Source organism: Populus euphratica, unplaced genomic scaffold, assembly GCF_000495115.2.
Source record: "Populus euphratica unplaced genomic scaffold, PopEup_1.0 scaffold311.1, whole genome shotgun sequence".
Taxonomy (NCBI): Eukaryota; Viridiplantae; Streptophyta; class Magnoliopsida; order Malpighiales; family Salicaceae; genus Populus; species Populus euphratica.
This window is the reverse complement of record NW_011500198.1, coordinates 91,683-115,425: the sequence shown is the minus strand read 5'-3', so window position 1 is coordinate 115,425 and position 23,743 is coordinate 91,683. Positions and strand designations below refer to the sequence as shown.

The window sequence follows — 23,743 nt, the reverse complement described above, 5'->3', positions numbered from 1 at the left end:
AAGAGGGGGGGGGGGGGGGGGGCGCTTTTTATCAGTTACTGTAGGACTGTTTTTATGGGGTTTTTTGCGGCAATGGATGGTTGCATATTTCGTTTTATTTGGTTAGCAGGCTATTTCTTCTTTCATGCATTAGCCAACAGTGCAGTAATTTACCTGTCTGAAGGTTCATTTGTTGCAGGTAACTCCAAATCTACAAACACAGAACAATATGTGGGAACCGGGCAGAACTTAACCCAGGAAGGGGATCCCAAAATCACTTTTGCAATCAAATACCAACAAAATCTCTGGAAAACATTCTATGATGATTAATGAAATGAAAACAAAGGTTCAAAACATCCTATCTAAACTTTAGCTATGTGCTATAGTTTCGAAGGATTTGACAACAGCTCAGTTAGTCTTCTTCTCTTCCTCTTTTGCAGCAGTTACTTCACCAGCCGATGCCTGATCATCCTCGCCACCAAAACCAAATTCATTTACACGCGATTTGTCCACAGGATAAACCCACCTCTGGTATATGTATATCAGAAATATAAGATCTGCAACGTAAACAAAACTAATATTGTCAGCAGTGCACAATTGGACCATCTTACATTAGACTGCCATGACTATGGAATGCTGACTATAGCTCACCATCACGGAAGACAGAAAGCCGATGCAATGTTGGCATTTTGATGACAAATGCAAAAAGATCATCAATGATGGTGTTAAGGAACTTGTATGTCATCTGCCTCCATGGGAGATGTGCCACAGACTTCAGCTTGTAATTTATAAACAACTGAGGGCACATCATGATAAAACCTGTAATAACAAATTAATTATAGAAAAAAACATAATTCAAATTCCTGCTCCGTATAACAAAAACTCTTAATTTGTTGAGAAAAGCAAAAATACAGAATAAGTGACGGGATGGAAGGAAACAGTGACTTACCAAACATGTAAACACAGCTTGTGAGTGAAGAGAGAATCCATGAATACCAGCTCTTATGGCGCTCATACATTAGTGAGTAAACAGAAGAGCATGCAACAAGAAGGAAGAGCACATAGGACAAATACTTCATTGCAAGGTCATCATATTCCTTTGTCTTATTCCCTGCATACGACTCGCGATCTCGGAACCTCAACATAGGAATAGTTCCACTTCTATCGATCTGGAGACAAGAGAACAATTATGAAATTTGTCACTTGACAATTCATGAAACATGCAGAATTCAAAATTAGCAAACATTTATACAATTAGCTAAAAGATGGGTGTAATATCAACAAATGTAAAACATGCAGAATTCAAAATCAGAAGATGAGTAAAGAGAATTTGCTCATAATGTGCTACAGGAACATGCGAGCAGATAAAGATAGAAGCAAAAACATATGCACTAATGTTAATGCTGTGAATGAAAGATATAGGTGTCATAACGAGAGATGTAAAAAATGCAACATTAATAAGCCACAGTGAAAAAACTATTTACATGTGCAAACGTGCTAATTTTTATGTCTACAAAAAAAATAGCAACGACATTAATCTTTGCCAGCTGTGTGGAGTTACATCCACACACAGAAGGGAAACTAACAAATATCAGTAAATATGATCAGGACTGATACCTCTATGTGCATGGCTTTCCCTATCTTCCAAAACTCAATGCAGCAGCCAACTCCAGAACTTGCAAGAATCATCCATGAAGTGTCATTGTCAAGCAGATAAAGAAAGACAATGAGCTGAGAAATAAAGCTCACAACAACAGACTTCGCAGACAGTCCTTCCATAGACTTATTTTTGTTCCAAAATTGGATATCTGCAGAGAAAAAAAATTAAAGAAGCTCCATATGCATCCAACAAAAAGCATCAGCAGAGACAACAAATCCTAAAGTTAAATAGGAATCTTATTGTAGGAGGACATAATTCACCATTCTTGAACGCCAAGAAGTCAAACACTGAATGAAGCATTGAAACAACCATGGTAATCACCAGGAGGTAAGGATTTCCTTCCAAGAACACCCTCTGAAAAGATTATCAACTAATCAGTACATGGAAAACAAGAAAACACAGATAATTCCTAACTTTCATTTGGCTTTAAAGAGTAGCAAGGAAACAATCAGCAAAAGAAATCAGCTTCTGAACCTAGGGTATAGCTTCAGGGAGCAATTAATTATGCTTTTATCCATCTAAGAAAAGATTATAAAGTAATTTATGTATTATCATGGCTCGGGTATCCAAGTCAACTAGTTAGAAACCAACTTGAACTAAACAATGGAGTTATTTCACAATTCAGCAACTCCATGTTAATGTCTCTAATCTAAGATAATTTGGAGTGAAAATGAAAGTGAGAGTATATCTTACTAAGTGGACTTTGAATTAAAGGTTTAAGTTATGTATCACATTCATAACTAAATCTAGACTCTCCAGTCACCCAACCTCATACTGTGATTTGAATATAGATAAGTGGTACCTTCAGTTCATCAGCCTCGCCTTCAAGCATGCTTCCATAACTACGATGAACCTGGAATGACTGATCAATCTGCATGAATAGTTGCCATTTTGTCATGCTTATTGGACCCACCTCCAAATTAAGTGTCAATTCTGTCACTGTCTCATTAAGTGGGATCAATTTATCTCGAAGCAGCCAGAATTCATTGAAGAATATGGTGGGGAAGTAATTCCCTGAAGTAGGCTCAACATTCAAGTCTGCAAATCTGAAGTCAAGAAATCAAAGCCAAAATGACAGCTTGGCAAGCTTCAGAGCCACATACGAAGCACATCGCTAAATTTTTTGTAAACCTACCTCTTTCCTATTCTTATACATCTATGTCATCTACAGCACAGTACCAGTGCACAAGATAGAGCGTGTAATTGTATAACGACTCATTTATGTTTGCATGTAAACATAGAGATATAATTAATTGTATCATGGTCAAATTAAACACTTGCCACAACAACTGCAATGTGGCTGTCCATTGACATTAGAAAACCGTTGCTTTTATTCCTCCTGTTGGTAAATTTCTCTACAGCTCCTAGTGGGAAAAGTTTCCAAGTGTAGAATTGACAATGGCGGGGGCTCAGATTTGCCAGGTTAGGTGTTTGAACCATTTCAGAATGGTACCCAACAAACTTCTTTCAAAATCTCTAGGAAATGGAAAACGAAATCATATAAATAAATTTATACTTGAAGAAATACAAGAATGTAAGGATACAAGGAGCAATATTTGGCGGTACAGCATTATGGGGGTATCTGCTCAGGAAAAAAAAAAGGGACAAAAAATTAGCATAATTACCAGCAAAGCAGAGCATAACCATCATTAGAAAAAGAAAAGCATGTATTAGCATATACAGGCTTTTATATTCTCAATGATAATAGTATTATAACTAATATGAAAAAAGTAAAAGAAAATCCCCATCTGCATTTTAGTCCTCCAAACCATATCAGATCAGATGATCAGTAAGTTCCTATTTTCAACTTATTTGTTTTTGCTGATAGAAGCAAAATCTTATAGAACCTTGACGGTAAGAGGAAACATACTTTGTGAAATCATCAACCAGATTAATTGTAACATTAGGTTTCCAATATGAAATCCATTCTACAGGGCCATCATCTTTAGAATCAGCTTGACCATCATCAACCACCTGAACCAATTAACATAAATTTGTATTAAGACTGTAAATGCAGGACAATAAAATGAGAGAAAGTGTCACAAAGAAGAAAGGCAAATGATGGAAAACAGCAAGTTTCTGAATGCTCAGATACCGAAATTCTGAGAACCATTCAGGATTAAAGTGTGAACGGAAAACAATGGTGCCCTCCAAATCTAGGACAAGACTTGGTTTTTCAGAGGATTCAGCAGGTATGATTGCTAAAACAGTTATCATATTCATGCATATCAAATAACATTAACAATAAGAAATATTGAAATTCTTTTTGATAGAACTCATCAATGAAAAATTCATCTTCAAGTAACTTTACAAATGACAAATAGCCAAGAAGAGACCTGAGAAACCACTTCAGCCTCCTTGGAGTCTTTGGAATCACCCAACAGGCTCTTCCTTTTATCTGTTTTTGACTTGGGCAAATATGCAACAACAGCTGGAATTGTTGAAAAGGTTGAGGTACTAACATCAGGATTTGAATTGACCAAGATGTCATCAAATAATGAAATGAAAGATAAATCTGATGTGCATGGACAAAATCTTACGGTGTGCCCTTCCAAAAGCAGCAAGAGGCTGGTACTCAGGATCACTTGGGTCTGGTGGATATCCAGAACGTGCAAAGAAAACATGTGCATAAAGAGTGCCATTGTGCTTCAATGCCTGGGAGAGAAAAATGCCTTCATGTTTATAGGTAGTTTATAGGGGAAAAGGAATATAACTGACTTAATACTGTCTCAGAATATAATCGAAATGAATTTTGCTTGAACATAGGACATGGGAAATTAGATTATGTGCTTGCAGCCTGTGGTACCTCAGATGGATAGTATTTCAAAGAAAGAGACCTTGTACTCTCTGGTCCCCAAATGGCATAAGGTATATTTGTTTCATGCCAAATAAGCGCACCTTCATTATTGAAGTCATTAAACCTTTCCTGCTCAGAGAGATAGAACCACATATCCTGAAAGCAGATGAAGTTCAATTAGAATAAAACTGCTAACAAAAAAGATCACAAGCAAAAGAAAATTGTCAGCATCACTAAAATATATATGACAAGGAAAAGGGCAATTCAAAATAGTTATTAAATCCAATATTTTTCCACGTGTAAATCTTTATTATATTTTATCTTTTGATGCTTCATTCTAAATCATTAGCTACATATATCCATGTCTTTTCTGATGTCTGTGAGAAGATGAAAAGTTAGAAGCCTTCTTGGGTTGATTTTACCAAAATTACAACATTCAGATGACTTTCTTACATATTTTAAATGTGCATAATTTGCTGCTTTCCAGCAACATACCATAGCCAATTACACGTTATCCTTGTATAAGAAGTACTAGACTGCTGATTCACTACACAATTTTTATTATCTTTGTAATCAGTATCATGCTTAAAGCATTGGAAGGAAAATCTGCTAGCAAACACTGCTATATCCCACTTCACCGTTTATAACAGGGAATAATGACCAGGTGTTAGCATAGAATCCAAAATTTAAAAGAAAACAAGCATACGGTTCCCAAGTTGAAAATTCAGGCCCCACTTAAAATGTTCCAGAAGAAAACCAAATGTGGTTAACTGAACCAGGCTAAAGAACCAATCTTTCATTATATTGAAAGACAACATGCTGAAAAACTAGAAATTAGATATTCAAGACCTTTTGTCATACATCACTGACAATAGAGGACTGCCTTGACGGGAAAAGATTGACCTCCTGTTTTGTGTCAGGAACAGTCATACGGCTCTACCGCTACACTTGCTGACTCCTAAGATCCTGAAGTAGCATTTTAACTGCTTGATAGCCTAGCTGGTACAACCCACTCTCTAGTAGAATTGTCTATAGAGTAAGTACATCCCTCCCTTTTATGCCACTATATAGGCAGAAACACTCGAGTTCAATTGAGTGTGGTGTGGCCGCTTCTGCTTGCCATTGAAAAGTATAAATCCTCACTTTTTAAATGGACTCACTCGGAGGCTTTTCTCATTCTACTGGCTGGGGCCCTCTCTTTTTCATTCCTACCTAATTCTAGGTATGCCTATGCCCCTGATTCAGCAGTATCTATTCACCAAATCAACTCATCATATATGACTACATGATAGAATTTTGCAAATAAAACTGTGAGAATCCAAGCACACAGGACTGCACGCTAGCAGCAGTCACTGCCACTTCAAACCATTACGAGGCACCGGCTTGCAAATGCTTCTAAATCCTACTTCATTGCTTACACTGTCAGTGATGACCATGTAAAGGTAAATTCCACATCACAGGGTCATGATGCATAAAATTCCAAAACTGTGACCTTACTCACAAATTCCCAAACAGAATCAGCCTTCTCATAATACAAATGCTTAAAAATATAATTAGCATGTTCAAAACAACTTCCTCAGGTGGTGATCTCTAAAGTTTGATCTGTCTTTACAAATTTAACACCAACCCAATAACACCAGTAGCAAAAAACACCAATCCATGATCAACCCAACAACAAAGATCAAAACTTTTTCAAAAATAAGAGAAAAATCGGAGTAAAAAAGAAAACTCAGATCGCAAAACAGCAATAATAAAAAAACCCTTAAAACATACCAAAGAATCTCCTTTTTGGAAGAGATTGGAGATGAGGATGGAGGGGTCCGTAGGGGCTTTTTTGGGAGAGATGAATTTAGATATGAAGTACCAAAAAACAGCCATCCTTATTATCCCTGTTATTGTTTGCCCCATCCCTCCTTGCTGCTGTCGTTGCTGTCCTTGACCCTGTTGCCCTCCTCCAGCAGCAACAGCACCTCCTCCTGGAACTGCAGGTGGCGCCATCTTATCCTTCCTCTCTTTACAGCAATGGATGCAGATTCGTTACTCTCTATTCAGAGAATGAGAGAGAAGAGAGACGTTGTGTTGATGGATTCGAAGTTGGACGGTTAATGGAGATATTTTTATTTTTATATTGTAGAGGATGACTAGGAGGAGGAGTGGTGTTGTGTTAGAGATATTTTTAAGAATCTCTTTTAAATCAAGTGGATCCCTTGTCGCTAGTTGTTACTTTGATCATAGTGCTTTTTAAAAAAAAACTAATAATGTAGTCCCTCTAATTCAACAAACTCTATATTTCAGTCCTTATGTCTTCACATTAAATTATACTTTTTGTCCTTCCAATGGTTCTTCTTGAGCCGTCACCTTTTTCTTTCTTTCTTTTTTTAATGTTTTTTTAATTAAAAATATATTAAAATAATATTTTCATTATTTATTATTTTTTTATTTCAACATATAAAAATCACCTTAAAAAATATAAATTTAATATTTTTTATATAAAAAATACTTTAAAAAAAAGAGATACCAAATGCCAAATAAGAACGAATATAGCATTTTTATTCAACACAAAATAGTAAAAAACTAGATGTCATGCCCGTGCAATACCGTTAGTTTTATGATATACTTATGCATTGTCGTAGGTTTGTAGAAAAAATATATAAAAAATTACCGTTAGTTTTATGATATACTTATGCATTGTCGTAGGTTTGTAAAAAAAATATAAAAAAAATTATTGCAATCAACAATGTTTTCAAGAAAAAAATTACAAAACTAAATTTTTAACCAGATTAATATTTAAAAAATTAAATAAAAATTTTTTTGAGAAAAATTATGAAAAAAAACAAAAAGAAAAAAAAGCATGCAGGAAAACACTATAACAATCTATAGTATTTTATAAGAAAATCTATAATTATAATTCTCACCAGCTCAATATTAAAAATAATAAAATAGATAAAGATAATTTTAAAAAAATCATAACAAAAAAAGTCATGCGGCGATAAAGATAATTTAAAAAAAATCATAACAAAAAAAATCATGCAAGGGAACACTATAGCAATCCACAGTGTTTAAAAAAAAAACTACAAAGTTAAATTCTCAATCAATTCAATATTAAAAAAATAAAATTAACAAAGATAATTAAAAAAACAAAAAAAATCATAAAAAAAACATATGGAAAAACATTGTAAAAACCCATAGTGTTTCAAAAAAAATAAATTACAAAGCTAAATTTTCAACCAGTTTCATATTAAAAAAATAAAATCAATAAAAAAAATTCTTAAAAAAACACAAAAAAGAAAAAAAAAATGGAAAAAAAGCAAAAAAATAATAAAAATAAAAAATATATGTGGGAAAAAAATAAAATCAATAAAAAAAATTCTGAAAAAAACACAAAAAAAAGAAAAACATTTTGGAAAAAAAAGCAAAAAAATAAAAAATATAAAAAATATATGTGGAGAAAGTTAAAGCTGAATTCTTAACCAGTTCAATATTAAAAAAAATTCCACAAAGATAATTTAAAAATAATATAGAAAAAACTATAGCAAAACAAAAACATTGTGAGGAAATATTGTAACAATCCATGGTGTTTTAAAGAAAAAACTACAAAGCAAAATCGCAATCCATGGTGTTTTAAAAAAAAACTACAAAGCAAAATAAAAAAAAAACTATTTTAAAAAAATAAAAAGAAGAAAAAAATTCATAAAAAAAAGAAAAAAAAGTCATGTAGAGAAGCATTATAGTAATCCATAATATTTTAAAGAAAAAAAACTACAAAACTAAATTTTCAACCAATTCAATATTTTAAAAAAAAAGCAACAAAGATAATTTTAAAATATATATAAAAAAAAGAATAAAAAAATAAGACAATCTTGGGAAAAAATGTAATGCCCAAAAAAAGGGGGAAAACGAAAAAAAAATGTGGGAAAAAAAAGAACAAAGAGAAAAAAATAAAAAAATGAAAAAACAAAAAAAATGGCATGGGGAAAACTATAGTACTTTCCCATGCTTTTTAGAAAAAAAAAACCATATAGAAAAATATTGTAATAATACATAATGTTTTAAAGAAAAAAACTATAGAACTAATTTTTTAATTAATTCAATATTAAAAAAATCAACAAAGATAATTTTAAAAAATACAGAAACAAAATCAACAAAGATAATTTAAAAAAATATAGAAACAAAAAAAAACAATCTTGGAAAAAAAATGTAAAGCTTAAAAAAGGGAAGAAAATGAAAAAAAATATGACAAAAAAATAAACAAACAAAAAAAAAGAAAAAGAAGAAGTATATGGGTGGGAAAAGCTACAATACTTTCATATGTTTAAGAATATTGTTAATAAAGCTGTTTTCAAAACCCTATGATATAATAGGTTCAATTAAAGATAATGTCAAAGAGCTTTAAGTTTAAGCTTTTTCAGAGTATAATTCCTTATTATATTGCTAAGAGAAGGATAAACCAATATATTTATAGGAAAAAAAAAACCCAAGTGAAGAAAAGAAGAAATCATACGACATGAACAAGATCTAAATTGATCAATGAAGATGAACAAGGCTAATGTTCGATAATTTCTTTTTAACAAAGAATGGATCCATTAATAATGAGTTGACATCAAAGAATTAGCTTAAAGTTGATCATGGGGGCTACTTAATTAGGGTTTTAGCTCATAGGGACTAAGCTATAATTTCTGCTGTCACGTCTAAAAGTAGAACCTTGAAGGAGAAGAGAGTGTGATGGTCTGTCTGAGGGTTGCTCTCCTTGTCTCCACAAACATGTTTTTATCTATCAGAATGGAAGGTAAAAATGGCATTTCCGTTTGCTATGCCCTTTGTACAGCAATCAAAGAGCCTGTTTTCCTTTATCTGAACATGTCAGAATCTCCTCATCCTGGTTTTCATGTACATATTTATATAAAAATGTTCTTGTGGGAATGATGATCAAAATGCTAACAATAAACACACCTTTCATGAAAATTGAGCCTCCTAAAATTATAATACCAGTGTTGACAGATAAAAATAGAAAACCGATGACATTGCAAATTCCTACTATCTTCATCCAATATGTTGCCCGAACATATAGAGGCAATCAAAATCCTGGCAGCCGTACTACTACAATGCAATCAGAACATACAGTTCTTGACACAGCCCCTGCAACACAACCTTATATAGTTGACAGACCAAGAACTTCATCTTCTCAAAGATGCTTACGAGGAGAAAGATACTAAATCCCAGAAAGCAAAATGACTTGTGATGTCATTTTCAAACTGTTTGCAACGAAGGATAAAAAGCTATATAAATTAATAGAAATCATCCTCATCACTAGAGATGTCACTTGCTCCTCCAAAATCCATCCCTGCGAGTAATAAAGCCATGTCAAAAGGAAAAAGTCGTTCTTCATCGAAATAATCCTCATAATCAAAGATGTCTTCTTCGTGAAAGGGATCGCAGTAATTATCATAATCAAGATAATCATCATCAAACATGTCTAATAAATCTTCCATTGTTGGCCCAAAATAATCAAATGATGAATCCACATGCCCTGCATTGGATCTGTGACGAGGTGGTGGCCTCCTTGGAGGGGGCTTGTGATGTTTCCATGTATATGAGCCCGGCATGACAGTGTGCTAGAACACAACACAACAAGATATTCATTAAGAGGAGTAACAAGCTAACGATAAATGAACATAAAGGAAGCACTCTTCCAATGATAAAGAATGATTTATCTCCTGGTTCTTAAATCAGTTTTTTTCTTTTTTTACCATTTGTGGAAAAAAAGTGCCACAACATTCAACTATGCCTCCCAAAAACAATCCTAAAAATACATGCATGTGAGAAAATTTACAGACAGAAGAAGAGACATTCAAGACCCGGAGAGAGAGATTCAATACACCCATATTTAAAAAGTTACAGCTTCAAAAGAGGGCAGCCAGCAAAGGCATGAGGCTAGCACATTGGCAATGGGGTTGTGAAGAATAGAGAAGTTATTGTCTAACAACACATGTTCAGACGATGACACAAAAAAAGGTCCAGGTAAGTGCAGTTAAGAATAAAACATAGCTTTATAGCTTTGGTAGCCTTCAATTATCACTAAATGTCTGTGGGTAAATTGAGCGCCTGTGAAAAACATTTTGAGATAAAAAATAGAATCTTCACAAGATACTCTAACAGTGCGACAGACAAAGAAGCAATATATAATTGAAATTGCATATTCAAATTGACTAATCTTACCTTGTAAAAACAATTGATGCCAAATGGGCAGTTCCCATTCCCAAAGTTGAAGTGCTTGCAATCTATTTGCCTGCAAAAACAGAAAATAAAAAATGAATATAATTGCAGATTTGCAGTTATTTCACAACAGAAATCTACAGCACAAATTAAGGAATATCAAGTTCTCTTAGGTCCATATTCAGTATCTAGCTTGCTTGTCGATGCTTAAACCGATAATTTGTTCAGAATATGAACAAAGTTATATCTCCTCCTTCTACTACATCAAGAAGTTGAACAGGGATGTCTTAACAAGCATCCAACTACAATAGGCATGTGTTTGAAATTATTTCTGAATCCATCCAAGATTAGATTGATGATCAAACAAATCAGGTTGCAAGTAAAGCAGAGATATACAGAGTTTCAAAAAGATCACCTGAGCCTGGCCTTGTACGTATCAATAATTTCTTGCTTTTCTTCTTTAGAGGAATACCAAATAAGACTTGGGATGACAAAGTGTGATGTTTTACGACATATTGGGCAGGCTCTTAATGCCATCCCAGAGGCTGGGGAACCATTACGCCAATTTCTGATACAGGATATGCAGAATGGATGATTACATTCGGGTAGGACTGCAAACTTTCGTTCAGCTGCTGTGGGCTTTGAAAGTACACGATCCAAGCATACACTGCACTCAATTTCTTCACTTCGTTTTACTGCCACAAGAAACTTTTGGTTCTTCTCACATGACTTCAAATGCTCCTCTCTCTCATCTGCCTGGAAGGGATGCAAGGAATGTTTTCCACAAGTAGGGCATAAATCACCATGAACAAAAGAACATTTATCTCCATGGGGGCAATCACCAGCAACATCAAACGAACAGAGAGGACGGTCTTCTTTTTTGCCATCCCTACCTGATCCAACACTTGCAGGAACAGAACTTAAGATTACAGATTGATGAGGACTCGATGAAGATGATGCCCCGGCAACACCACCAGAAGCTACCCAGGAAGTTTTGACATGTTCATATTTGCACCGACTTCCATAAGTGCAATTTCCTTTTTGATAAAAAGTACAAACCTGCATCAATAAATAAGTAATATAAAACCAACAAACAATAAGAGAACTAATCAAATCTTGACTCAACCAAAACAAATCATAAAAAAAAACTAATAAACACAAAATATCATTACATTTCTTGACAGAGATAGAGGCTCTTTCCTTTCGTGCACAAACTTACAATGATCCCCTCGCCAGCATGCTCCTTGAGCAAAATACTTGCAAGGTTTCCTAAATACAACAAAAAGAAACCCACACAAGAATCAAAGGGAGTTGAAAAATCACCGTAAACACTTTGATTTCTTATTCATATCAATTAACTAATGCAGACATCAAAGTGAACAACAACAACATATTCCACAACGAAAAAACAAATTCTCCTTCATCTCTTACAGTATTAATCATCAAATTAATGTCCCTGTGATTACATCATAATCACAATAAACAGAGTTTCCCATTCACATCAATTCAACTAATCCAAACATAAAAAGCGATATGTAAATTCTCCTTAATCACCAAGTCAGAGACCATTTGATCGTCCCATCCATTCACATCAATTTCATTAACCAAACATCAATTTCTTTTTTTAAAAAATTCATTAACCAAACATCAATTTCTTTTTTTTTTTTTAAAAATAGCCCACAATCAAAGTTTCAATCTTTAATCTATTAAAATGTTAATCGTCATATAAAACCCAAAAAAGAAATAGACTCAAACCATTTGAATTAATTAAAAATTAAAAAAACTGTAGAGATTAAAGATCGAACCTTTGAGACATAGAAACCTTCAGAACTTTGTCTTCTGTCTACTTGAAGAAGGAGGGAGATAGAGGGACCGAAACCCTATTTAAATTTATTTTTTTTCTCTGATTGATTTGATTATAATTGACTTGCTAATTAATTGATAATAATAATCCACTGAGAGGGAAAGAGGGAAAGTGGGTGGGGCTGCTCTTGCTCGAGGTAATTTCGGGCCTCTCAGTTTATACTTGGAATTCCCGAACTACCCTTCATTGGAGAACGTATGCTGGAGGACAGGAAAGCCATTTCCTTTATGTAATAAACTAAAAATTGCTTTGGTCAATACCTGAGAAAGTGAAGTGACCAATATAATGGTGGTCTTTACCATTGAAAGTTTCAAAAATTTTCAAAGGAGGATCGGACCCAATTTCAGTTGACCAATGAAGCAGGTGCTTCTTTGAAAAAATGGAACATGAATCTTCAAGGAATTGGTGGGTTTGAGCTCAATTGGATCATGCTCCTATGCTTTTGTAGGGTTGATCTTTTGCATGCAAACTATTTGTTGAAATTTCCATGTGAAGAAAAAAGGTCTCATTTTTTTTCATTTTGTAGCTGAAAACAATAACAAAAACTTGTTTTTTTAACTCGGGTTGTCGAGAGAAACTAGAGTGGTGCTGTTTAGTAAGATGGTTGAGCCATATTTAAAAGCATGTAATACCATGATAAGTGACTGTAATGGAGATTTTAGACAAGATTATCAGGCTGTTGCATCGATTCTCAAGTCTTGTGCTGGACGATCAGCTATAAAATGGGGGAGAGCTCTTCATGGGAGTATTGTTAGAATAGGTCATGTTTCTTGCCATGCTGTGTCTAAGGCCCTGCTTAATATGTATGCCAAATGTGGAGCTCTAGATGAAAGCAAGAAACTTTTTGGTGAAATTGGTAGTTGTAATGATCGTGATCCTATCTTTTGGAACATTCTCTTATCTGGGTATGCTGGGTCCAGAGTTTATGAAGCTGAGACTTTGAGGTTGTTCAGGGAAATGCATGGTGCTAATTATCCGAAGCCTAGTTCTGTTACTGCTGCTATTGTTCTTCCTGTGTGTGCTCGCTTAGGGGATGTATATATGGGTAGGAGTGTGCATTGTTATGCTATTAAATCTGGATTGGATACACATACACTTGCTGGGAATGCATTGGTGTCGATGTATGCAAAATGCGGGCTAGTATGCCAAGATGCTTATGCTGCTTTTGATAGTATTGATGAAAAAGATGTTGTTTCATGGAATGCGATTATTTCAGGGTTTGCAGAGAATAATTTGATGGAGGATGCATTTAGATTGTTTAGTTCGATGCTAAAAGGTCAAATAAAGCCAAATTATACTACCTTGGCTAATATTCTGCCTGTTTGTGCGTCTTTTGACGAGTATATCGCTTGCTGGTTTGGGAAAGAGATTCACGGCTATGTGCTCCGGCATAACGAGTTGTTAGCGGATGTTTTTGTCTGGAATGCTTTGGTAAGTTTCTATTTAAGAGTTGGACGGGTAGAAGAAGCAGAATTGCTGTTTCGAAGAATGGAATTGAGAGATTTGGTTTCATGGAATGCTATTATTGCAGGATATGCATCAAATGGTGAATGGTCAAAAGCTTTGGAACTGTTTCATGAATTACTTACTCTAGACATGATTGAGCCAGATTCTGTCACCCTTCTCTGCATTATTCCTGCCTGTGCACAGTCTAGAAACTTGCACGTTGGTAAAATGATTCATGGCTATGTCCTTCGGCATCCTTTATTATGTGAGGATGCATCTGTCGGGAATGCTCTAGTTAGTTTTTATTCCAAGTGTGATGACATAGAAGGAGCATACGAGACATTTTTTATGATTTCTCGGAGGGACCTAATATCATGGAATTCTATGCTTGATGCTCTTGTTGAGAGTGGGTATAATACCTGGTTTCTGGAATTATTACAGTGGATGCTTAGAGAAGGAACTACACCTGATTCTGTTACAATCTTAAGTGTTGTTCACTTTTGTGTTAATGTTTTGAAAGAAGACAAGGTTAAAGAGGCCCATAGCTACTCAATTAGGCATGGTCTTTTAGCATCAAAATTTGATGTTGAACCTACCATTGGAAATGCAATACTTGATGCATATGCTAAATGTGGTAACATTGAGTACGCATCTAAAGTTTTCCAGAGTTTATCAGAGAACAGGAATTCGGTCACTTTCAAAGCAATGATCTCAGGTTATATCAATTGCGGGTTACTTGATGAAGCATATATAACTTTTAACAGGATGCCTTCCTCAGATCTCTCTGTTTGGAATCTAATGGTTAGATTATATGCTGAAAATGATTGTTCTAGTCAAGCTCTTGGTCTTTTCCATGAGCTACAAGCTCACGGAATAAAACCCAATGCAGTGACTATCATAAGCCTCCTTCCAGCATGTGCTGAAATGGCTTCTGTGCAATTGATAAAGCAGTGCCATGGATATGCTATCAGGTCTTGTTTTGGTGATCTCCACTTGGATGGAGCTCTGCAAGATGTATATGCAAAATGCGGCAGCATAGGCTATGCTTTTAAACTTTTTCAATTAATTCCAAATAAGGATCTGATTATATTCACTGCCATGATTAGAGGATATGCCATGCATGGTATGGGAAAGGAAGCTCTTGGGACTTTCTTTCATATGATTGAATTGGGTATAAAGCCAGATCATGTTATCATCACCACTGTTTTATCTGCATGCAGTCATGCTGGCCTTGTAGATGAAGGATTAAATATCTTTTATTCTATAGAGAAGGTTCATGGAATGAAGCTAACCATGGAACAATATTCTTGTGTGGTGGATCTTCTTGCTCGGGGAGGTCGAATTGATGATGCATTTTCTATGGTGACTGGAATGCCCATTGAAGCTAATGCAAATATATGGGGGACGCTGTTAGGTGCCTGCAGGACCCATCATGAAGTGGAATTGGGTCGTTTTGTAGCGGACTGTTTATTTAAAATTGAAGCAGAGAATATTGGGAACTATGTAGTTTTGTCAAACCTGTATGCAGCAGATGCTAGATGGGATGGAGTCATGGAAATAAGGAAACTGATGAGGACAAGAGATCTTAAAAAGCCAGCAGGATGCAGTTGGATTGAAGTGGAGAGGAGAAAAAGTGTCTTTGTGGCTGGAGATACTTCTCATCCTCATAGAATTGATATTTACAGAATATTAAGTTCCTTACATGACCAAATCAAAGAGCCATTTCAATTAAATCAACTGTTAAACTTACAGCTTTCTGAATGTTAGATGTGAAAGCAAGTGGAGTTGCCTTGCAAAAGATGTTACTATAATTGGATATAAATTTTCTAAGGCATAATTCTGCTGCATTGGGGTGTAGACACAATCTCTCTACTTCATGTTGATTCAGTTGTTAAACATGATCCACTTCAAGTTAATCGATTGGATGCAATGTTTCCCAACTTCTGTGTCAGGATCATGGAATGAGTTTCTGCTACAGTTTTGGTATGTTTCCAACTTCAAATTAATGTTTTTATCTTATTGCTTCTATAGAAACTTCAAAATATGGGATAAAATCTATTGCGTCTAAATGACAAATTGTAAAAGTGTGGATTTCATTAGACCCCTTGTTTGGCCTTAATGCGTGCAAACTCATCAAAATGAGTCACTCCACAGTCCTTTGGAAGGCCTCAATGTGTCAACCAATTCCTTCTGCTTGCTTCATCTGTTTTTTGGTGGCATACCTTAGGGAGTTGTGGGCATTGAGATTGGATATTTTCATAATTATAAGAGACTGAGGTTTTCATAGCTGTATTTACACTTGTTCATTTATCTCTAACATGTCACCATGTTGTTTAATATTTGTTTGTCACCTGGTTTATTATCAACTTAAGAGGATTTTTTTTTTTTTGTGGCAGATTTCTGTTCAACACAGTTTCTATATAGTTGAGCATCAAGGTTCAATGCCTTTCTAACTCACATCCATCTGCCCTCAAGTATCCATATTCCTGGAGAGGCAAGTCCCAACCATAGAACTTTTGACATATAAAATTCTACATAACCTCCAGTAGATAGCATCTGAAAGTTATTTGTTAACAACTTAATTGGACAATTTCTTTTAGTGACCTGGGATTGTTTCATATGTTATTTTGAACAACTAGTATGACTGTCTCCCAACTTCTGGGAAACTCCAACAGATAAAACGGATGCGCCTTAAACTTTGTAACTTGTTCTTATTTAAGTTCATGAATTGAAGTGATTATTGCTGTGCTTAATGGAACTTTACCTCACATGAATATAATTGAATAGTAAAGATAAGCATACATGTCAAATATGACTAGAGAAAGTGCTATGCAACATATATTGTTTATAAACTCCCGGTTTTTAGCTTTCTAAACAATAGTTTTGTGTTCTTATGCAAAGAATTCCTAATAATGCACCTGTGAAAACCCAATAAATTATATCCGAACAAAATAAATAAAACACTGAATAGATTAAATAAAAGGATTTCAGGTATTGTGATGAGATACAATAGAATAAAAGAGAAGGTGTTATGGTTTAAATTAAGTAAAAAAGAGAATTGTGGGACAAAAATAGAAATAAGAAGTAATGAGAGCCAATGTGTAAATACAAGAAAAATTAAACTATAAATGCCCCATTTTTCTCTCTTGGCCAACGATTTAAAACAAAGACAGGGAGAGCTTTTGTGTGATTTTTCTACTTGAATTCTTGTTAATTTCATCAATAAAGGTGTATAATTGGAGTGATTAGCTTAGTTAAGCATGTATAATTGGAGTGATTAGCTTAGTTAAGGTAAAGTAACATAATTTAGAGAGGTGATTTTAGTGTTGTGAGTGTTTTGGAAAAAGAAATTCAAGCGAGGGTTTGAAGAGGGAGGACAAGACAACTTGATTTTTTTTTTTTTTGCATTCTTTCCTTTAATCCTTATCAAAGTAAAGTAAAGAACATGCTCCAAGTGATTAATTTCTCAAATTTTATGTTTTGATGAAGGAATTGAATTATTGTGATTATGTGAAATTGTGGGTTTATGATATTAGTTATGAGAATAATGGAAATTATGATTGAACCATGTTAGAAAACATAGATTATAATTGGGTAAGTGTTTAATTTTAAATAGAAGAAACAAAATCCCTTTCCCCCTTTTATTAGAGGTTTCGGCCATAGGGGAAGATTTGAAAGATTTAAGGTTTTAATGCAGTTGTTTGGAAATTACGGGAAAATATAGGTTTATAAATGTTAATAGATGAAATAAGTAAGGATTTTTCAAAGAGAGAAGAAAAATCCTCACTTTCTTCTTTTAAATGAATTTCGGCTATGAAAAAGAAAATTGGGACAATTGATTTTTAATAAAATTGTTTAGAAATCTTATCAAATTGTAGATAATTGATGTTGATAGGTTAATTGAATAATGATTTTTGTAAGAATGGAGAAAAACTCTCACCTTCTTCCTTATTTATTGAAGTTTGACAATAACACACACCAAAAGAGAGAGAGAGAGAAGGGAAAAAAGTTTTGATTTAGACTTCGAGAGAGAGAGAGAGAGAGAGAGGAAAAAAGTTTTGATTTAGACTTTGTTAATTTAGGAGGGTGGTTTTAGACCAATCGAGTAAATCATTGGAGAATTTAGGGACTTGTATTGATAAAAAAAATTAAAAAAGGGATTTTATCCCTTTTGATTTAAAAGTTTAAGTAAACTTATTTAAGGGTGTTGGATTGAATGAAGAAATATGTAATTAGTATTATAATGGTAGCGGTTCAAATGAATGAGCAATGACATGGTAAATTGTGTTAATACAAATTAGGTCGCAGGATCTAATCTACGAGGGACCTTTCCGCGCACACAAGCACTAGATAGGTGTTCAACACTTTAAAGTAACTTAATAGCTTATGTGAAATTATTGTAGAAGGAATTTTCTTGGATATTAATTTTACTATAAAGTTATGAAATAAAGAGGTAGTTTAATGCCCTGCTGAATAGACGAATTTAAAAGATTATTTTCTAGTTAATGGAAATAATGTCCAGATAAATAGATGCATGAAGATAATGATTTCTTAGTTAAGGGAAATAGTATCCTGACGAATGTGTAAGTTAAGAGAATTTAACTCCCTGGTTAATAAGATAAATACTCGGTGTAATGGATAATTGTAGAATTTAATTGATTTAAATTAAAGTTAAATATGTGGGTTTGTTAAAGATACTCTTGATATTTTCATAAATTTATTTCTATTCGGAAATCATATTAAGAATTGACAAAATTATTGAATTACTAAAGATTAGATATTTCATGATGTGAGAATTACATTAATGCATATAAATAAGCAGTCCTTAATGATTTGTTTATCGTAATGTATAATTTTAATCATGCTTAATATAATTATGTTTTTAGGTACCCTCAAATTAGAAAGTAGATGTATGGATGGATAATTTTGTTAAGTAATTGATGTTATTGGAAGAACCAATATTTTGTTGTAATACACTTTTGTGTTTAAGAATTATAATATTTAACTTAATTACTTATATATGATGTAATGCATGCTATGAGTTAATTGACTTTAAATAATTGTTTTATAGAATATGGAAATGGTTGAGTTTTGAAGGTTCAGATGATGGGATGATTATTTTGATTAATGTTTACAGGTTAATAATATTGGGTCGATAACTTGGTATAAAAAAATATAAAAGAAACTTTGTTGAAATTTTGGTTATATATATATTCAACTATTACACTACAATTTTTTAGTTATAGTCTAGATTTCAGTGTGTCAATCCTTTCCTTTAGAAATATTTACCAGTAAACACACTTGTCAAAGAGTTCAGATTTCTTCTGTCATTTTTGTTAAGTGGTTGCAATCCCTCAGCAATTAGACCACAGATGACATTCAACAAAAAGGTCAGGAAAAAGAGAGTAAAATGGACACTGATTGTGCGAAAAATAACCTATGGGCAGACCACAGCGATATCCTGAATAGTTAACAATGCATGCTTCAAGAAGATATGATGAAGGCTTCCAATGGCACATAACCCCCTGCACTTTTACTCGTTCATTATATTTAAAAATGGATACCTTAGCCGTCATTTCTGCACTCGCGTGAGTCACCGTGGATGCTTATTTATGATGAAAAATGATCTCTTGAGAATTATAAGAACAATACCATTACATTACTTGGTGCTTTCTCAAAAACGATAACATCTGTTTATGGTAACAGTTAACACGACGTCCTTTACTTCACAGGGAAAAAAGTTCTTCCAGTGGGAGGATATACACTGTCAAAATTAGTGTTTGTCACTTGCTTGGGGGGATGTTAAAGGAAACAATGCGAGCAACTCTGGTTCAGTGTAACCAGGTTTAGACCGTGGTGATGGATGCAGGTAAAATCGCCTCTCTTTAATGGCTTTCTCTTCTTCCTCGTTATTTAAGTCAGATATTGCTGACTCTCCTCTGCTCTCCTGTTCTTGGATTGACAGTTTTGATAAAATGGTGGAAGGGGAGAACATGAATGAAGGGGTTCCTGCGGGGCTTGGAAGAAGACTGTGATTGCCCGATGTCGTTGGCGAAGTACTAGGTTTGAAGTTAAGAGGGGGCTTCACTATCTCTAGCTTGGGCCTTAGGTTTTGCCTTCTTTCATGGAGTTTAGGTGTTGATCTCGTTATGCCTGCAATCTTTGTTGCTGCTACTGCTGTTCCTTCTGCTGCATCACCCTCTGATGAGCCTGTTAACCGCTGAACGACATCACGAAAGGCCTTTGTGTCTGTTTGCACAAATGTAGTAATAGGTTTACCACCGACTGTGCTCTGGCTTGGCGGCTTCTCCATTGATGCTTATCTCAATGTACAAGCTTGCTCCCAGGTCATTTAGGCTACGACCTGAAAAGGTTCAAATTTGTGAGCTGGAAGCCTCTCATTTATGGAACAAACATGCATACGGTTAGGCAGAATTCATGCATCTAAAGAGTGACATCTATTACATCAAAGCATGTGTGTGTGTGTGTGTGTGTGTGTATTATTAGTGAAAGTGCCTATGAAATGTTTGGCAGCACCTTGGCTTGCCTAACTCCTTCCATTTTAGAGGAGTCAAAAGTATAAACTTTAACTAAAAGACGAAGGTAGGCTTTCATTGCAGTGAGATAGGAATTATATATACCATGCTTGAGTTACAATCCATAGACATGGAGCCATATTTTGGACGTGGCAATCACATTTGCCAATAACAAGTAGCAATGCCTTTTGCATGGTGTGTTTGAGTGTTATGGGTTCTGGCTTGGCTTTAGGCTTACCTATTTTCTTTTGACTCTTGAATGGTTTACAGGCAAGTGTTAATCTCTCTCCCTTCCCAATTTCTATTGCTTCCTATCAGTCTCAAAACCATGATTTTGACCAGCATAATTCAAATTGAGTTCCTGTTTTTTCCGGCTCAGGACCTAATGCAGAAGATGGGTCAGATTCTAAGGTAATTTTCTCCTTTATCTATAAAATTCTATTGAATTTGATGTAAGGAATTCACCCTTATAAGTTTTTTTTTTTTAAAAAAAGATATAATGTTAACTGGGGTTGGCATTGATGTTTCCCTTGACAGATTATGTAAATTTCCTTAAGGTTTTTCATATTCTGACCAGGAATAGGAGCATATACGCAGAACAAAACTCATCTGTCGTAATCTGGCTGGCATAGTCTTGTTTTTCCTGCATGGTGCCTAACATTGTTCTAATATCTATTTTCTGATGAAGCTTGACTCTCCTGCTCAAAACTATCAAATATAACAGCTAAGAAAAAGAGAGCTTGTTTGCTCTGCCAAAACATGAACAGTTAGTTTATACGGTATTTAGATTGTCTATCAATGCAACCAGGAGATGCCATATCAAGAAATACTCAAATTCCAGTAACGTGAATTTGGCATTTGAGCAGGTAAAAAGAAACCATACCTCACAGAACAGGCCTCTGATTCTTCAGTGATGCAAGGCGGTGAAAATCCAGCTACTTTCAGCGAGCAACCTTGGAGGAACAGGATTAAGGAATGGAAGAAGAGGCTTTACGTATGTATAAAGTGATGAAAGGGAAGGAGAGAAGCTGAAGGAGATTAAATACAAATGTACAACAAAAAAAGAAGCCAAGGCTGTTTGTTTGACTCACACTCGACAATCCAGTTAGGACAAACAAAGGGTAGCCTCAAAATACTTGCTAGGAATGGATTTATTCTTCACAGCTTCCTAAAAAAACTCGCTGTTTTTGAGAGAAATGGTAATGGCATTGACTGATAACTTAGAAACATAGACTTTTCGTTTCCTTTTTTTAGTTAGGCGTTACGTTGATTGTTGACTACACCTTTTGTTGGATAATTTCTCCTATTCTTGTAAGATTATCAGGACTTGAGTTCCAGAGGGTGCAGGCAACAACAAGAAAAGATTATTTGTTGAATTCATTTGTTGAAGCATCATTCACTAATTACTATTGGAATTAGATACATTAATCATCATCATGATCTGACCTAACATCTATTTTTGAAAAATTATGTTGCGAAAAACATGAAATGATAGGTAGGACCACCAATTTTTATGGAACAGTCAACAAAGAAAGCCTCCCACCATCCCCCCTCTAACATTTTGAAATTAAATTATGTGGTCATTTCTTGTTTTTTTTTTTTTATGTTTTTAAAAGTGTTATTTAATTAAAAAAATATTAATTGATGTTACCAATAAAAAAATATTTTAATAAATTTTTAAATAAAAAATACTTTTAAAATTATTTTATATCATAAACATATATGCATTGTTTTTCTTGCGTTTTTTTTTAATCTTGTTTTTCGTACTTTTTCTTTTAATCTTGTTTTTCAAATATTCAAATTTCTTTGAATCTTGTATTTCAAGTGTTCAACAAACATAAAGTATTTAAATGTTCAAATCAAGATTTTTCTAAACACATAGATAATATTTTGAATATTCAATAGGCTTAAAAATGAGATTTTTTTATTGTTAGAATAATGAGTAATCACACATTCATTTTAATATTTTTTTTTCTAGAATTCACGAAATTGATAATTGATGATAGAAAACTTGTCACCTATAAAACAATATATTTTTGTAGGATTTAGGGACCTATTTGATGATAAAATTAGTAATTTTCAATAAGAAAAAGCAATAAATGAGACAATAAGTTTTTAATTCTAAAAAAGTTTCTAGTTATGTATCATAAATACTCAAAATAAGAAGGTAATAGAATATTTTAGGTAATAGAAAAGTTGTAAGTCATTTACTAGGATGGTTCATATGGTATATATAGCATTTGAACCTTGTCACATTGCTTATATGAAAGGGTTAAAATGTCATCTTCTCACAATAGCATTAATAAAAGATAAATATTCTTTACACAACATTAATGAGAAATAACTTATCTTTTACACAATATTAATATTAATGGAAATATAGTAGACTCTTAGAAAACTTTTATGCACCTAGGAATATAAAGAGATGATCATTATTTACTTTTAATATTTTATGTTAAAAGACACAAGAGTAAACAAACAAATTCCTGTGACCCAATATGGAGTCTAAAAAGATTATTAGCTCTATATGTATTTAGATTTGGAATGATTTCAGACCCCATGATATTGGTTATCAAACCTTGCTAGATCAACATGCATTTAGGCCTAGCGTGTAGTTGAGCCTAAAGATATTGAGTGTTAGACCCTCATGCACTTGAGTTTAGTTACATAGTTAAACCTAATGATGTTGAGTCTAGTACCTTAATAGACCAGCATGTATTTGGGGGCTCAACACGTAGCTGAATCTAAAAATATTAGTTTTGATATTTTATTAGACACATATATATTCAAGGTCAGCGTGTAACTAAACTCAAGGATATTGAGTCTGATATCTTGTCAAACCCACATCATTTAAATTCAACATGTAATTAAACTCAAGGATGTTGGGTCTGCAAATAAGCTAGATGCATGCCATCTTCTGTTATTACCATGCATTCACACACAAATATATATATATATATATATAACACATTGATCAATCACTCACACTCACAAAAACAATTAAATTGAGAAACCTTTTTATTTGTTAAATGAACTTATACATTGAGTGGCTGTTTCAGCCACTTCTCGATTCTATTAAATAAATGTCAACTTTCATGTTAAAATTTCATAAATTCATTTGTTTTAACACAAAGACTAATAAGAGTACGTAATTATGAAAGCAATTTATAATAACATGATAAAATGATAAATAAACTAAATTTTTTTATTAGTATTAACTAACAGTATTTATTTTAGTTTTTATATAT

The 23,743-nt window shown here is 33.7% G+C and overlaps 4 protein-coding genes and 1 long non-coding RNA gene across 5 annotated transcripts; 2 read left to right on the top strand and 3 right to left on the bottom strand.

Moving 5' to 3' along the window:
• Positions 1-209: 209 nt before the first annotated feature.
• Positions 210-6,615, bottom strand: LOC105111815 (cleft lip and palate transmembrane protein 1 homolog). The gene is made up of 12 exons (XM_011007276.1): positions 6,210-6,615; positions 4,446-4,592; positions 4,180-4,294; positions 3,976-4,070; positions 3,510-3,613; positions 3,184-3,221; positions 2,442-2,677; positions 1,900-1,993; positions 1,597-1,787; positions 929-1,148; positions 631-798; positions 210-536 (listed from the first exon to the last, which is right to left on the bottom strand). Exons 1-12 carry the CDS (start codon positions 6,432-6,434, stop codon positions 388-390), a joined length of 1,782 nt encoding a protein of 593 aa, XP_011005578.1. The 5' UTR covers positions 6,435-6,615; the 3' UTR covers positions 210-387.
• Positions 6,616-9,387: 2,772 nt separating this feature from the next.
• On the bottom strand, positions 9,388-12,573 carry LOC105111814 (E3 ubiquitin-protein ligase makorin-like). The gene is made up of 5 exons (XM_011007275.1): positions 12,455-12,573; positions 11,822-11,918; positions 11,065-11,708; positions 10,653-10,722; positions 9,388-10,048 (listed from the first exon to the last, which is right to left on the bottom strand). Exons 1-5 carry the CDS (start codon positions 12,463-12,465, stop codon positions 9,722-9,724), a joined length of 1,149 nt encoding a protein of 382 aa, XP_011005577.1. The 5' UTR covers positions 12,466-12,573; the 3' UTR covers positions 9,388-9,721.
• Positions 12,574-12,704: 131 nt separating this feature from the next.
• On the top strand, positions 12,705-19,765 carry SLG1 (Tetratricopeptide repeat (TPR)-like superfamily protein). Its single transcript, XM_011007273.1, has 3 exons — positions 12,705-15,942; positions 16,356-16,453; positions 19,692-19,765. The coding sequence occupies exon 1, from the start codon at positions 13,114-13,116 to the stop codon at positions 15,724-15,726; it is 2,613 nt and encodes an 870-aa protein (XP_011005575.1). The 5' UTR covers positions 12,705-13,113; the 3' UTR covers positions 15,727-15,942; positions 16,356-16,453; positions 19,692-19,765.
• LOC105111812 (VQ motif-containing protein) lies at positions 19,471-21,862 on the bottom strand. The gene is made up of 2 exons (XM_011007274.1): positions 21,379-21,862; positions 19,471-20,323 (listed from the first exon to the last, which is right to left on the bottom strand). The coding sequence occupies exon 2, from the start codon at positions 20,270-20,272 to the stop codon at positions 19,733-19,735; it is 540 nt and encodes a 179-aa protein (XP_011005576.1). The 5' UTR covers positions 20,273-20,323; positions 21,379-21,862; the 3' UTR covers positions 19,471-19,732.
• Positions 20,323-21,920, top strand: LOC105111813 (uncharacterized). Its single transcript, XR_839660.1, has 2 exons — positions 20,323-20,906; positions 21,362-21,920. It is a non-coding gene; the product is annotated as an uncharacterized LOC105111813 (long non-coding RNA).
• Positions 21,921-23,743: the final 1,823 nt, after the last annotated feature.

What these genes read in the sequence shown, in the direction of transcription:
- LOC105111815 (XM_011007276.1), bottom strand. Translation starts at nt 6,434, where the DNA reads ATGGCGCCACCTGCAGTTCCAGGAGGAGGTGCTGTTGCTGCTGGAGGA. An exon ending in CTGGTTGATGATTTCACAAA is followed by an intron (nt 3,222 to 3,509) that starts GTATGTTTCCTC and finishes TTTCCTGAGCAG; the next exon opens with ATACCCCCATAATGCTGTAC. An exon ending in ACCGCCAAATATTGCTCCTT is followed by an intron (nt 2,678 to 3,183) that starts GTATCCTTACAT and finishes TCAGATTTGCAG; the next exon opens with ACTTGAATGTTGAGCCTACT.
- LOC105111814 (XM_011007275.1), bottom strand. An exon ending in CTCTATCTCTGTCAAGAAAT is followed by an intron (nt 11,709 to 11,821) that starts GTAATGATATTT and finishes TTATTGATGCAG; the next exon opens with GTTTGTACTTTTTATCAAAA. An exon ending in GCATCAATTGTTTTTACAAG is followed by an intron (nt 10,049 to 10,652) that starts GTAAGATTAGTC and finishes GTTGTGTTCTAG; the next exon opens with CACACTGTCATGCCGGGCTC.
- SLG1 (XM_011007273.1), top strand. Translation starts at nt 13,114, where the DNA reads ATGGTTGAGCCATATTTAAAAGCATGTAATACCATGATAAGTGACTGT.
- LOC105111812 (XM_011007274.1), bottom strand. Translation starts at nt 20,272, where the DNA reads ATGGAGAAGCCGCCAAGCCAGAGCACAGTCGGTGGTAAACCTATTACT.